This window comes from Strix aluco, chromosome 2 (assembly GCF_031877795.1).
Source record: "Strix aluco isolate bStrAlu1 chromosome 2, bStrAlu1.hap1, whole genome shotgun sequence".
Classification (NCBI taxonomy): Eukaryota; Metazoa; Chordata; class Aves; order Strigiformes; family Strigidae; genus Strix; species Strix aluco.
The window spans coordinates 80,335,109-80,350,431 of record NC_133932.1 but is presented as its reverse complement, the minus strand read 5'-3'; the positions used below and the strand labels follow the sequence as shown (position 1 = coordinate 80,350,431).

The 15,323-nt window shown below is 45.4% G+C and overlaps 1 protein-coding gene and 1 long non-coding RNA gene across 4 annotated transcripts in view; one reads left to right on the top strand and one right to left on the bottom strand.

The window, feature by feature from the left end:
* CLDN10 (claudin 10) overlaps positions 1-15,323 on the top strand; it is a 60,499-nt gene that overhangs the window by 31,743 nt on the left and 13,433 nt on the right. The window contains exon 1 of one of the 2 annotated variants that reach the window (XM_074815442.1): positions 14,487-14,795. The exons of the other annotated variant lie outside the window; for it this stretch is intronic. Within the exon in view, the coding sequence (XP_074671543.1) occupies positions 14,576-14,795 (220 nt within the window). The 5' untranslated portion in view covers positions 14,487-14,575. Of the gene's footprint in view, positions 1-14,486; positions 14,796-15,323 lie in introns of those variants that run through there. 2 annotated transcript variants of the gene reach the window in all.
* LOC141920244 (uncharacterized) lies at positions 7,253-14,198 on the bottom strand. 2 transcript variants are annotated; one of them, XR_012622271.1, is made up of 2 exons: positions 13,900-14,198; positions 7,253-8,879 (listed from the first exon to the last, which is right to left on the bottom strand). It is a non-coding gene; the product is annotated as an uncharacterized LOC141920244 (long non-coding RNA). The 2 variants fall into 2 exon arrangements; XR_012622272.1 differs by lacking the exon at positions 13,900-14,198 and adding an exon at positions 9,850-10,046.

Here is a 15,323-nt window from a genome sequence, read left to right as displayed (position 1 = left end):
ATTGCTCCTCCCATTAGCTAGCACCTAACAGCTCAGCAAAGCAAAGCTAACGGTCAGGCCAGTGTCTGACTTGATCCTGCCTTATCCAGACTGGGGAAGAGAAAACAGATCTCATTTCTTCTTTTCTTTCTGAAGCTCAAAATGATTGGAGGGAACTGATTATTCCAGTGACCCTTTTCAGACCATTGGCTAAGGCTCCGCCAAAGATGTTATAACCAGTGTCAATACACATTATCGGCCTGTCAACAGTACAAAGAGTAGTTTGTGACCTTTGCAATTTTAACACAGGTTTGTTAATATAAGTGTTTATTTGCTATTCACTTGCTGATACCTAGCCAGCATGCAGCAAGCTTCTGAGTGATCACACATCTCCAGCATGTGACCACATAGTATCAGCAGAAAGCAGATACCCTGCAAACACTTCTGCTGAGAGTATACAGACTGGGGACTCTGGTAACTGCCTGTTCCATTTTAGTTTATCCTGCTTAAATGAGAAGTTTGGAAGAGGTGTCATTCAGCTGAATTGGATGAAACCCCTCAGAGACAGGAATGTGCAGATCCCACCTGGAAAGTTGTCCATACTCTTCTCATGCCCCCTTTCACACATGTTTCAAGTTTCAGACAATGAACCTCCCACATAAGTGGGTGAACTGGTAGCTCTCTCTTTTTTGATAGCTGAAATTACCATTCTTCCAAGGCTGGTGTCATTAGGTCCAACTGTTTCTTTTCCTTGCATTATCCATCTGCCACATTTCAGCTCGTTCAGGGAGATAAGGCATGTGAATTAGCCCTTGAAAGTGCCATTTCTTGTAAGTGAAATAATAATTGACATTTCCTTTCCTGTGACTGGATATAGGATCTGATTATGAACTCAGAGCTGAATAAATCTTAACAGTGTAGATGCTAATCGAGTGCTGTTGCTGTAAAACTGCCATAGTTGAGATCATATTCAGACTTGTCAGGTCATTTTCTGCTCTGGATTTTCCAGGTGAACAGATACCAATAGACTTTTTTAAAAAAAATCTTTGTTTTCATTGAGCTTCAGTGTAGTCATCTGAAAGTCATTCAACACTTCACAAGAGACTATGGGCTGGTTATTAACTTAATCAGCAGTTAAATTCACAAATCAGGAGTCATATGTACAGGTACTTGTAAGTGATCAGAACCGAAGGAACAGTCAACATTTAATGAGTTGTTCATTGTGCCAAGTTTGCTCTAGGAAAATGAGGAGATGACTTCACTGTACCGACATCTCTTTTTTTACGTTTTATTACATCAATATGCCAAACACTTTTTTCCAGAAGAGGGCGCAAAATTTATCTCCAGCAATACAAAAGAACTACGGTACTGCCAGCCTGTGTTTGTGAATGCCAAAACCTTTTCACACTGTTTCTGTCTCCATTTGTAAATATGGGATTCGACATTAAACATAGTAAAAATCCCATCCCATGACATTTATAATATAGATGACTACATATAAATCTGTCTTTCTTCGTTCTTTTTATAGTCCATAAAACAAAACAAGGACTTCAGGGACACAGTTCATCTCCTTTCACCCCATATTTGATCAGCTGAGTAGCTCTCCAGACTCCTTTGACTATATTGTCTGGAGTTCCAATGACTAGCCCAGATGTGGACATCTGCATTTTGAACATCTAAGTTAGAGAGAATCCCACCTCCTGCATTTGCAAGGTAATGCTCTACAGTGACAGTGTGGGACAGGGTTGCCCATACTGTGTTGATTGCCAAACACCAGTTGACATACTACATCATATTCCTTTCAAATTTAAGTGAACTTATGGAAAGTTCTGACTACTTTGTTTGTGGGGCTGTTACCAACGTTTCAATAGGACCAGGATGAAGGGCCCCTTGCAGAGGTGCTAAAGAAGTCATGATGAAAATGGCTGGCAAGGAAAGGGAGAGGAAGAGGAGCATCACTGTGGTTAGACCACACTGTTACTTATGCCAGCTGTTGCACAGCTCAATAGCTCCATTTTTTCACGTCATCAATCCCTGTTACCATTTCACATGGCCTTTGTCAGTGCTCTTTAAACTTCACAGACCAGTGGATCTTGAGGAGGGGTTGAAAGCTTGAAGTAAGCCCTTCCTGCTAAGCCTTCCTCATATAACTGTTCACATGAAAATGAACAAGTGTGGATCGTTATTCAAAATAATGACTCATTTCAGAGATGTACATGCTGTGTAGATTGTATCACCTCCACTAGATATGATACAATCTTCAAACACAGCCCTTCTGTGATTTATGCGTGCACAAAGAGTTGCTTTCAGCTCAAAGATGTAACCCTGCCCCTTAAGCATATATACAGTAGTCATCACACAAAATCACTTCTGTTAAGGTGTCTCTGCATACTCGTGTGCAAAGCGAGCACCACATTTCTAGCCGTGGTCCAGCCAAATGGGGAGGTTACACAGTGTGTCCTGTTGTCTCAGCCTACAAAGGTGGAGAAAATTATTTATTTCTCTGGGACTTCCCAGGCACAAATGCATTTTAACCTCAGCCTTGCTCCCGGCAAACAGGGATAGGTAATAATTATGTAGCAGTAGTGTCTTAGTTTAAGAAGCAACAAAAGTAAGTCTAAGAGAAATTCATGAGCATGCTAATACATAAGGCAAGGTCAACTCTTACTATCACAATTTAGAGATCCTTCCTGAAACGGGCATTGGAAAAGGGTTTGGGAGCTGGAGAAACAGCGTTCACAGCTGCTTCACATCTACATTAAAATACTCTGATATTAACATAATAACAAAGTAAATCCCTCACTGACTTGCCTCTTATGGTGTTGATCCTTTGCTGTTTCCAAAATAATAATAAAATCCACCAGGATCAGGCTTATAATGAAGAAAGAACCACTGGCAATTGGTTTTGGATGTGAACTATTTAGTGAGTTGGTCATAAGCAGACCTCATTCAAATAAGACTGTAAGTCGCTGGATGCACAGTGCAGAAATAATTGTGCAAACCAACGGCTGGCTGTTCTGAAGGAAGACACTAGTCAAAGCAGGACTACAGCAAATTTACATGAGCTGGCAACTTCATCCTTTTAATAGAAAATCTGGCAAGCTCTGCTGATGAGTACAAATTACTCCAGAATTATGCACATGAGAGTGATTATACAGGGCACCATCAAAGCTCTGGGTACTCCCAAGGTTACAAATATAATTGGACAGTAAAGTTAAAGTCACTGAAGGTGATGGGACTCTAAAGTGAAAAATACCGTGCTGTAATGCTACAGACCACGCCCACAGAAATGCTGAACACTATCCTTATTACCCATCTCAGTATCAGGAAGGGCTTGAGATAGCTTATCTAGCCAGGCTTGGCTGCTGCCATAAAAGAAAAAAGTGAAATCAACATCAAATGCTGGAAACCAACAGGGAAAGAACCTCAGAAACACCTCCTCATTCAAGGCTACTGCAGCCCTATTGAAAACAAATGGAGATTACCCAAGTACCTTACTTCCCCATTACAAAAATCCCAGCTGTTGCACAAACAAACCAAGCCAGAATGTCATACCTCATCGTAACCCGCTGTTTGAGTGGAACTGATGAAAGACAGCAACCTGCTATTCACAAATGGCTCATTTGGGAAATCTTCTCTAATGGATTAAACACACTAAAACAAGTTCTTACTAGCAAGAACAAAAATAGTGTAGAAGGAGGAAAAAAATGTATGAAAAGCAAAATCCTAATGAAATTAATGTCCTGATGGGCATTTTCTGGCCATGGTTTTTTAAGGCAAAACTACAAAGGAAGTATCTCTCTGTTTTGTAAGTAAATCTGGATAATTCCTGATAAGTCTAATGAATTGCTGTAATTATTACATGCCCATCCCACTTCTAGTAATGAAAAATTCTAGGGATATACAGGTGGTGGGTAGTAGTATGTAGGAATATCTCATGCAGAAGAGATTGCGTGAATAAAGAGAAGCCCTGTGATCAGACATGATTTGTGGTCCCTAGTAGTAGATTTATGTAAGAAGAGGGAAAATAACATTTTTATCTGCAAAGGGGGGTTGGGTTACTCTAGTCTCCTCTACTTATCTCACTATTTTAAAAATTGGCTTCATCAATTCGTAGTGGTAATGCTTACTTATTGAGCTGCATAGGCATTTAATTTTGTTAAGAAAAGATGAAAAAGTGGTTGGTGGGGTTGTTGGCTAATAATTTTTCTCCTATATTGAGGAAATAGCAGTTTTGATAAGAGCCTGATCTCTCTTCCCTATTCTTAGACATAATATAAGGCAGGGATATAAAAAAGACTTTGTATCACATTCTTTAGAGAGAGATATATATGTGTGTGTGTGCATGTGCTTGTTTGCTTTGTTCTAAGATGTGACAGATTTTCTTTGTGAAAAATCAGTGATTGGAATTTTAGTCCATTTCCTAATCTGCAGAGCAAATTCTGTTCTCAGGGATGTGCATCCTAGTCTAATGGCTTTATTTTATTTACTCATGTATATTAATATATTCAATGATGCATGTGCCACATAAAGGACTAGAGATAATTTCTCGGCATGAAGAGTATGTGGCACGAATCGTTCCCCTAAGCACAGCTACAGCCTTTGATGTCCTCAAGGGAGGGCTTCCTCTGCTGAGTTCAAAGTTCAGAAGTTCAGAGGCACTTCTCATTAGAAATTAACCACGACACTTCAAAAACGAGAAGGGAACGACCTATTCCACGCCTGAAAAACTTGGCAGGGGCCCTCCTCACAAGCCAATAGACACCGGCATGCCAAGAAGTGTCTTGCAGAAGAAGGGTTGAGTTCCGGGGCAGCACAAACAGGAGAGTAACCTCTTACAGTCCTGCCTTGGAAAACATGTCCCCTTGGCTTCTCCAAGCCTGGTATGGAGAGCAAGGTCTGCAACATGATCTGTAACAGGCTTTATTTACAGATGTTAGTATTGCATGGACCACGTGGCAAATATCTAGCTGAATATCCATCCAGACAGGCACCATACCAGCCCACCCTTGGGGCATCATACCAGCCTCAGAGAGTTCAAGCAAATCTTTAACTTTCCTGTCTTTCTGGTGTGAGGTAGAAACCCCTAAGCTGACAGATGGAGGTAGCAGGTTAATCACTGAAATGCAGCTGGGCAAAGAGCCTGTCAGCCGCTAGGCGTGCGTCCAAGGATGTGGCTGGTCCCTGCCAAACGGCAAGAAACACACCAGCACCTGTGAGGTTTGCCAGGCAACTGGGCAGTTTCTGCTTGCATGAGATGCTTGTCCATGGGAGCCACTGCTGGAGACGTGAAAGGGGTGGAGGGACGAGGGCTCAAAACCCGAGGACACCTGCAAGCTCAGCTACTCATGCCGCAACTCATTGGGATGAGAGCAGGAAGCCAATGTGTACAGTCAGGTGGGAGGCCTGGAGAGCCCAGGACAATATTGGGCTGGTGAAGTGGGTGAGCAGAGGCTGCTCGGTCAGTGTTCGAGGAGTGAGGCTTGCTAGAAAAACATGAGAAAATAACTTTTACTGAACACGGGGGAGGATTACACTTTCCCTTTAACTGTTGCTTTTCCTTTCTATACTTTAAACTCAGTCCTCAAAAAACATCATTTCTTTCATTCTTTGTTCACGCTATGTAGAGCTGGGCAATAACACCTGCCTGAGTCTGGCGACCTTTGGCCAGCGTCCCCCTAGAAGCAGTGGCTTGAAACAGAGACATTGCATGGCTCTGGGGGGAGAGACCGCAGGCAGGCGAGAGGGACTCGCGTCTTGGGTCATGCTTAAGCAAACCTCAGCCTGCAGAGGTGTCTGGCGCTGAGACTTGTGCTGCCAGAGCTGGAAAACTGTTGTGGCAGAGGTGGGTAAAAGCTCCTGCAATGTACAGGCAGCAAAAGGGTTCGGAGTAACCTCCGGGACATTACACTGGCTTGATGAGGATCCCAGCTTGAGGTTAGCTCCTGTTTGGGATGGGAGGAAAACTGAAACTGCTTCAGGCACATGATCTCAAAATCAATATTTTCACAGCTCAGGGCATGTGACGTGTCACCAAAATGTGCCCGGTGAGGACAATGGCTGGCACAGGACCGCAGGTTCACAAGGCTCTAGTGCGCTCCGTCACTGACCAGCCTGCGCACCAGCTGCTATAAGCTGATGCCTAGGCCAAGGGCAGTCCCTCTAGGTTTCCTTTACAGGCAAGAAAATTCCTCCCATAAATCTGCACATCTTCCAAAGATGCCCTGTATTTAATGGGACTGTGTAAACTGGAGGGGGGGGGAGGGTAGGAAATTAATTTAACGAATAATTATGTTTTGCATTTCATGCTAAAGTAACGTATTTTGCATTAACAGTATATCCAGCAATAACACAAACACTTCCTGCAGCTGAATTTTAACATTTGTATCAGGTTCTTTAATGGATGCAGCAAACCTGTGGCTTTTGCATGCCAGGTTATGTCCTAACTCTCTCTTACCAAATCAGGTTTTTCCCGTATGTACATAGAAAAGTTAACACTTCCCAGAATACCACATGAAAAATGCTCTAGGCCATCTTTCCAAATAAACCCTTAATCCCCAGACATCACCGAAAGTCATTTTTGTCAATAGTGCACTATCCCGTAGAAAAACAGAGTAGTCGGTATAATAAGTATAGGTGTCTCCAACTTCATTGCTTGGCATATACTGGCATTTTTATTTCATTACTATTTGTCAAGCGATCTACAATCAAAAGCAACCACCTTGTCACACAGAGACTTCTGAAATTTATGAATTTGCTGTTGGAAGGTTTTCTGATTCCTACCTACATGTAGCACATGAGATAACTACACCAGACACTGGGAAAGAAAAAGAAACTAAATTTTCCCAGAGCTGGCATAAAGATATTGCTTCATTATCCCATTTTCTCCCACTTTACAACTTTGTTTCCTGAAAAACAGTGCAGTGCTTTAAATATAAAGCCACATAAAAGACTTACCACCAAAATCAGAAACATTGACCATGTGCATGAGGCATCATTCAGTGCTGCAATTTCCCTTGCAAATTGGACTTAAGCCAAAACTGTTTAAGAATTTCTCATTTTCTAAAAGTTGAAATGCATTTCTGACATGAAAAAAGACTTTACATAGTTTTAATGCTAAATTCTCAAAAGTGATGCTGCCCTTCTTCACCTGACTTGCAGCTAAAATGAATTAAAAAGCTAGAACAAACATCTAAATGAGCCACTGAAATAAAGAGCTGAGAAAAGACACTTCAACAAAGAGGAAAACAGAAAAACACAGTGTACACCTGAATCTCTATCAGTGGAAAAAGTTTAATTTCTTTACAAGGGCAATGGCAAGGTAGAACTACTGCAATGCAATGAAAGAAAAATATTTTCAGTATGGGAACATGAAAGCATTAACATAACAGGCAGAGCACATTGTGTCCTGTCCTTGGCAAATGTCTTGTTGGCTACTGTGGACTGTGATCCAGCAAAAATAAGCAGTCCAAATGAATTTTCTCCTAGGTAATACACTGCTTCATTTACTACATGCAGTAGATACCAGCAGAGTATTTTCTCGAGAGTCAGCACTGGGGCATGACATTGCACTGAGGAATAGGAAGACCCCATGCTGCACACAAATTGCACACAAAATGAGCCGAAGCACTGCTTGGCACACTAAAAAACTTCTGAGTACATTTGATCCATTTGATTTTTGACAAGGCAGTGCTTTCAGAAGACAGGAAGGTGGGGGGAACCTGATCATGTCCCCCAGTGCACACACGCTCTCATCAGCATCTGTTTTTCAGGTGTTTTCTTCTCCTCAGATCTTATTACTGTCAGTTTTATTTGTGATACCTTAAGTTCAGCAAGTTCAAATTTGATTTTAAACGTCCTCTTTATCCAAGAGCTTCTGCACCTGCCGGCAGCCCCCCTTTTCGCTGGAGGGTTTTACCCACTTCTGTCAAATCAGTCTGGCTATCACTTCTATTTCAAATACACACACCATTTCAGAAAACAAATCAAACCAGTAGATCAAGAGAAGCAGTATTGCTGATGGATTGAATGCATGTTCATTTCAAACTGTTTATCAATGCTGTTGAATCTGTATTGATCAAAAAAAGTCACATATTATTTTCTTATTCCCTTTGTTGCTGAGTTGCTTGAGCATGTTGATTTAAGTCAGCTTTTAACTCTGCTTTGTCACCGTGACCTTTTTTGATCCCAGCCCATTTGCTCTCAAATTAAATCACGTTACAGAAGCTGCTTTGCTCCAGATTGTGGTTTCGTGCTCTTAGTTAAATGAAATCTTTCTATGCCACCAGCTGGGACAACTGGTGCCTGATAAACAGTGGGGTCAGAGATGGTAAACCACAATACCCTCTTCATGGCACAACACTTCTCTGAGCAAATAAGGGGCCACTGTGGGAATTGAGAAGAGGAGCCGGAGGAGGGCATGGGGAAGAGCTTCCTTGCACATGGAGATAACGGTGGGAAGGTATAAGGCAGACGCTCATCTTCATCTGTCTCCCCTTCCTCCCAGCTGGCAACTAGGACAAATCTGTGCTGAGGGCTAGGCTGTACCTAAGCAGGGCTAAGTACAAAGACCATGGTGTAAATTATCACTCCTCGCCCATGCTCTCCTGCAGTTTATTTCTGCGTCCTCCAGGGCGTTTGCCATGACTGCCAGTCACCTCACATGGTGTCATCTCCTCAAGTGCTGTCTCCAGTTGCTACCACCTCCTATGAGCTGAAGCACATGTTTATTGGCTTTGCTTTTTGCGTCCACTCGAGAAATGAGTCCTTCTTTTCCAGAAGCTCATCTCTTCTCCTCATCCCCGCTCCACTGTCTCGTGAAGGGTATTACACTGGCAGAGCTAAAGGCCTCTGTGCCGTGCTCTCCACTTTGGGTTTTCTTTGGCATATCTAAAGGCAACCTCAAACAAAAAAGGATGACCATTAGAAAAATTTCCCCATGTGTCAATAGCTAGAAAAGTAGTTCAATGTACTGCTGTTATGAACTAAAACACACATATCTGTGAAAAGAAGATTTCAGTATGTAAGCCAAACAACAGGGTAGCAGGGACCACATGCAATCATGTTCTGAGCATAACATGTAATATGTAATCATTAGTGCACCAGTGCGCCACTTAGAGTTATAAGACAACAGATGTATCCCAGTGCTACTTTATTTGCTTCAGTGAGGTAACAAAATCATAGGGTAGTAGAATCATTCAGGTTAGAAGGGACCTCCAGAGGTCATCTATTCCAAAACACGTCTAATCAGATGGGCTTGTTTAGGACTGTGTCCAGTTAAGTCTTGAACACCTCCAAGGAGGGACATCCCACAGCCTCTCTGCACAGCCTGCTCCAGTGCTTGACCATCCTCATGGTAAACAATTTTTTCCTAATACCTAATGGGAATTTTCCACGTTCCAACTCCCGCCCCTTGTCCTGTTGCTATGCCCATCCCAGAGGGTCAGCTCCAGCTTTTCCGAGTCCTCCAACTGGGAGCTATCCTGGTGCCTGTAAAAGATGACAGACTCCCTGTGGCCAGATCTACCAAGTGCTCAGGAAATGGCAGAGACCAGCTGCGGCACACAAGGGCAGAGGATGTGCTTGGTGGGAAAGCATTCCTGCTCCAGGAACACCAGGGTCTCAACTCTGGCTTGCAGCTCAGCCACTGGTCAGGACTCAACAACTTCATCTTTATGGCTCACTTCTGAACACTGGCTGCTTTGGAAAGACGTTTGCTTATCCGTCTGCCTCCCACCTCAATTAAATCCTTTTAAATTCCATTAGATACAGTATTCTTTTATTTTGCAAACACTTTGTAAATCACATTACATAGGGCCACATGTTCTAAAAATCAGTTCAAAAGTTTCCCTCCTTTACACTGTGACCTACCTGGGTTTAGAGAAACTTAATTTGATGTGGAGGCAACTTCTGAATGCCAAGAGCTGCACCTGTGCTGTTGGCCAGGTGGAATGCACCTCCAGTAAAGTAGGAGATGCACTTCTTCACATTTCCTGCTTAGTTTGTTAAACAGGTTATATCTATTTTTAAAAGCATTGTATTACAAACTTTCAGGCAACAACACAGGCTTTTTTCAACAAAATTAAGCCAAGCTGAAAAAAAAAAAAGAAGAAATAATGCATTAATCTTGGTGTCAAGAAACAAAGTCTGTAATGTCCAAACGCACTGCACGGAATGGGAGAGGGGAAAGTTTATTGGCTCATGGAATGCAATTTTTCACTCCTTTAAAATGCTCTGGGTTGTCACTTCCTATTAATTTTTCACTTTTTGTTACGTAATATATGAACCGCATAGCTTAAAGTCATTCTTGTCCTGGCAGTTTACAAAAGACGTGCAGTAATTTCATTTAATTCCATTTCTGATAGCTTAAGAAAAACAACAGTGACAACATCAGCAAGGACTCGTGTTTATTAACTGATGTTTCCCACTATGATGGATTTTTTTTTTAGGCAACACAGAAACATTCCTTTGTCTACTCTCCTTTGGAGAAGAGGATCTAGCTGCTCAATTTTTAGGCAGCTCTTTTTGTTCTGCACAATGCAGAACACCATGCAAGCCTCCCCATTTTACAGTTGTGTTAATCTCCTCTAATGCATATGCAAATTTCAGGTTTATTCGCCAGATCTATCACTGACAGCAGACCTGACCTTGCCCAGGTGATGACACTCTTGTAAGACTGGCTATATCCCCCGCATGTCTGCCTTAGCTTTTCAGTATTCAAATTCTCAGGGAAACCCTAGCAAACAAGGAAGTTGTCTTTCAGCCTTAGAAAAATAAAGTTGGTTTTTTTTTTCCTTTTGCACAAGTGCTCTAGGCACCCTGGAAATCATAACATGGCAGAGCTAGGAAAGAGTCTCAAGTTGCCCAACCTATGGATGGTAAATTTACAAGAAAAATTACTCCAGGACAGTGGCATGACGACCCTGGCCTGCTTATCCTGGCTGCAGAACAAATGCTGTTGTCATCCAGTGTTTAAATTATGAGGCAATAATGATTGCTTGTGGTTTTGATCCTGCAATAATATCCTGTATTCCAGACTTGGGAGCAAAACCATTTCTGAAGGACTCTTCTGTACACAGTAATACAATAAACCTTTGTACGTTCTAAAAATCCAACTATTGAATAATATTCCATTCTGATTAGTAAAATATATGTAGTTTAAAAATCTTGGGAGTCAGGGAAGGTCCCTGCTGACTGGAAGCTAGCCAATGTTATACCAGTTAACAAGAAGGGCATGAGGGACGACACAGGAAACTACAGACCTGTTGGTCTAACCTCAGTTCCTGGAAAAATTAAGAAGAAGACTGGGTGCTATTGAATGGCATTTAAAGAACAATGCAGTCATCAGGCACAGTCAACATGGGTTCACAAAGGGAAAGTCCTGTTTAACTAATTTGATATCCTTCTATGATAAGGTCACCCACCTAGTGGATGAAGGGAAGGAGGTGGATGTAGTTTTTCTGGATTTTAGTAAGACTTTTGATACTGTCCCTCACAGAATCCTTCTGGACAAGTTGTCCACCTGTGGGATACGCAGGTTCATGGTGCTGGCTAAAGGCCAGAGCTCAAAGGATTGTAGTGAATGGGGCTACATCTGCCTAGTGACTGGTCACCAGCAATGTTCTTCAGGGCTCACTTCTAGGGCCAGTTCTGATCAATATCTTTATCTTTATCAACAATCTTGATGCAGGAGTTGAATGCATTATTAGCGAGTTTGCTGATAATACCAAACTGGGAGGTGCTGTTGACTCTCTTGATGGACAAGAGGCCTTGCAGAGGGATCTAGATAGATTGGAGCATTGGGCAATCACCAGCGGGATGAAATTTAACAAGTCCAAATGCCGGATTCTGTACCTGTGACAGAGTAACACTGGGCCCAAGTATAAATTGGCAGAGAAGTGGCTGGAGAGCAGCCCTGCAGAAAGGGATCTGGGGGTGCTGGTCAACAGCAGGATCAGTGTGAGTCAGCAGTGTGCCCTGGCAGCCAAGAGGGCAAACCACATCCTGGGGTGTGTCAAACAGCATAACCAGCCGGTCAAAAGAGGTGATCATCCCACTGTATGTAGTGTTGGTGCGGCCTCAAACGAAGCACAACCAGCAGGTCGAGGGAGGTGATTCTCCGCCTCTACTCTGCTCTCATGAGACCCCACCTGGAGTGCTGTGTCCAGCTCCAGGGACCCAACATAGGAAGGACATGGAGCTGCTCAAGCGGGTCCAGAGGAGGCCACGAAGATGATCAGGGGGTGGAGCACCTCCCTTATGAGGACAGGCTGAGAGAGTTGGGGTTGTCATGCCTGAAGAAGAGAAGGCTCCAGGGAGACCTTATAGCAGCCCCCTTAAAGACCCCCTTAAAGGGGTCCTACAGGAAAGATGGAGAGGCACTTATTGGGAGTGTAGGGATTGGACAAGGGGTAATGGTTTTAAACTGAAAGTGGGTATATTTAGATTACCTATAGGGAAGAAATTCTTCACTATGAGGGTGGTAAGGCACCGGAACAGGTTGTCTGGAGAAGTTGTGGCTGCTCCCTCCCTAGAAGTGTTCAAGACCAGGCTGGACGGGGCTTTGAGCAACCTGGTCTAGTGGAAGGTGTCCCTGCCCATGGCAGGGGGGATGAACTAGATGATCTTTAAGGTCCCTTTCAGCACACTGAAAACTTCTGATGGGCCCTGGACAAAATTTGCCTAGACACTAGTCCCTGGATTCAACAAGCTTTACACCACCAAAGCAGCCTTATCAACAAAAGGTGAGCTCCCCACATCAAGAAAACACAATGACCCAGACCGGGACTCAAGTCTTCTACCTCAGACCAGATTAGATCCCAGCTGATAGCTGCTTGGATTGACCTAGCTTTCCACCACCAAGAGAAATCCAGTCTGCAAGACCTCAAAGTGCTATGATGGGGAAAAATATTTAAAAAACCCCTTTTTTTTCTTTTCTGCTGCCATACCCTACAATAAATAGATCATAATGTTGTGTAGATGGGACTTGGATCTACAGTCATGCCCCTGCCCTGTTCCTTGAGTCAGAAGCACTTCTCTGTGTCCCAAAGTGAGCTCTGGCTACAGTCTAATACCATAGCAGAGTATGGCTCACCCACATCCAGACCCTTTCTCTTTCTTTTCTCCCTCTTTTCCCTCCTGAGGAGAGGAGATGACATCTTGGCATAGAGGTTGAATGGGAGCTGTAGTATATTCCATGCCCAATGCTGCTGTGCAAACAAGCCTACTGCTTGCTTTCACCTCTCCCTCTTCCCTGCCAGTGCCCCTGTGTGTCACCTGCAAGTTGGAGGGTACCAAGGAAGCAGAGAGTAGGCAGAGATCTATCGCATCAGTAAAACGCAGCTGTGGACCCCATTGTATCCTGCTGGGGCATTAACAGATCAACAAACAGCCTGTTCCCACTGAGCTCTGACACACATCCAAGGGTACGCCTAACTCTAGCTGGGTTTTGTTTCCCTTTTTTTTTTTTTAAACGTCTATAAGGTGATTACATCCGGGTTTGTGTCCACACAGCAAAACCAAAGAGCTTTCATCATAAGAATAATGATGGAAATGTGGCTTCTTATCCTCCAGTGATTGCCTGTCTGGCAAAAAGGTTTAGAAAATGTAACAATAGTTTTGGAATAAATAGGAGGAAAGTAAAGACCAGCAGTGTACTTTCCACATCAATGGCAAATATACTACTGATGTGGAAAGTAAACACCTTCAAACAAGAGAAGAAGCCGCGGTGAATAACTTTACACCTGTGAGCTGCAGGCTCGAATGCCAGTGCATTAAGACCGAGGTAGAAAATCCCAAGTTCACCACCTCGCATTGCAAAACCAGCTATTAAAAGCTGTATCGTCTGTGGCCAGATAATAACAAGAGGCCAGCTGAAATTCAGAGGATTATAAAACCTTGCTACGTATTTGAAACGCTTACCTGCTTGTATGAATACGGAGCGCTCCATACGGTCGGCAGGCCTGTATTCTACAAGCATTGCTCAAAACTACCCCCCTGGCAACGCTATTCGGGGGGGGGGCAGGGGGTTGCCTGCATGCAGAACGAGATGCAAACCTGAAAACTATTGAGAAAACGCTACGGAAGCTCCTGCCAGGCTGCTGCCCGCCCTTGCCATGCCCTGCAACGCTCACCTGCAGGGAAGGAGACACTAAAGCCTCATTAGAGGCCGCGTCGCTGTTTGTTTGTTTTCGAGTCTGTTTTTTATTGCCACCCCGTGGAGCGCCGCGCACCCCAAATCCCGCCCTGCCGGGGGCACCCCGGGGGCAGCACCGCCCCCCCCAACTCCGGCCCTGCCGGGGGGACCCCGGGGGCAGCACCCCCCCATACTCCCGCCCTGCCGGGGGGACCCCGGCGAGGCGCGGCGGGGTCGGGCGGGAGGGGGCGGCCCGGGGGCTCCGGGAGCTCCCTCCGCTGATTGGGCTCCGCGGCCCGGGGCGGCCACCGCCGCCGCCACCGCCCCGCTCCGCTCCGCCCGCTGCCGCCGCCGCCGGGACTCAGCTGCTGCCGGGCTGCCGCCGCCGCCACCGCGGCTCCGCGCCGCCTGCCCGCCCGCTGCCCGCCGCTGCCCGCCCGCTGCCTGCCTGCTGCCGGGCCCATGGCGAGCACGTCGGCGGAGATCATCGCCTTCCTGCTGACCATCTCGGGCTGGGTGCTGGTCTCCTCCACGCTGCCCACCGACTACTGGAAGGTGTCCACCATCGACGGCACGGTCATCACCACCGCCACCTTCTGGGCCAACCTCTGGAAGACCTGCGTGACCGACTCCACCGGCGTCTCCAACTGCAAGGACTTCCCATCCATGCTGGCGCTGGACGGTCAGGCTCCCGCCGACCCCCATCCCAACTCCACCCCCCCCCCCCCTCCCCCTACGTGGTGGTGTGCGGGACCGGGGGGGCTCCGGGGCTCCCCCCGGAGCCGGCGGGGGCGAGCGCGGCGCCTCGGTGGGGCTGGCGGGCAGCGGGGGGTCGGGGCGCGGCGAGCGGGGCCGGCGGGGGCGGCGGGGACCCCGGCGGCGGCGGTGGCTCCCACGCGGGCTCGTGGGCAAGTGCCCTCGGGTCCCCTAGCAGGTGGCAGCTCGCTGCTTGCAGGCGCCCGTGGAAGTGGGGTTTTTCCCCTAAAACCCACCGATTGAGGTTATATTTGGTGCCTGAGTGTCCGTTTCGGCCCCTCTCGCTGTCGCTACCTGCTTTTTTTTTTTTCCCCCACGGAAGACGCTGTGCGTGTGGATTTGACACAAGAAGAATGTAGGCAAATTTTTCTGGCCGATTTATTTTCCGACTGTCGTGACATTCCTCTTTTTTATGGTTTTGCCAGCCGTGCAACGGTCGGTGGAGAAGAACAAG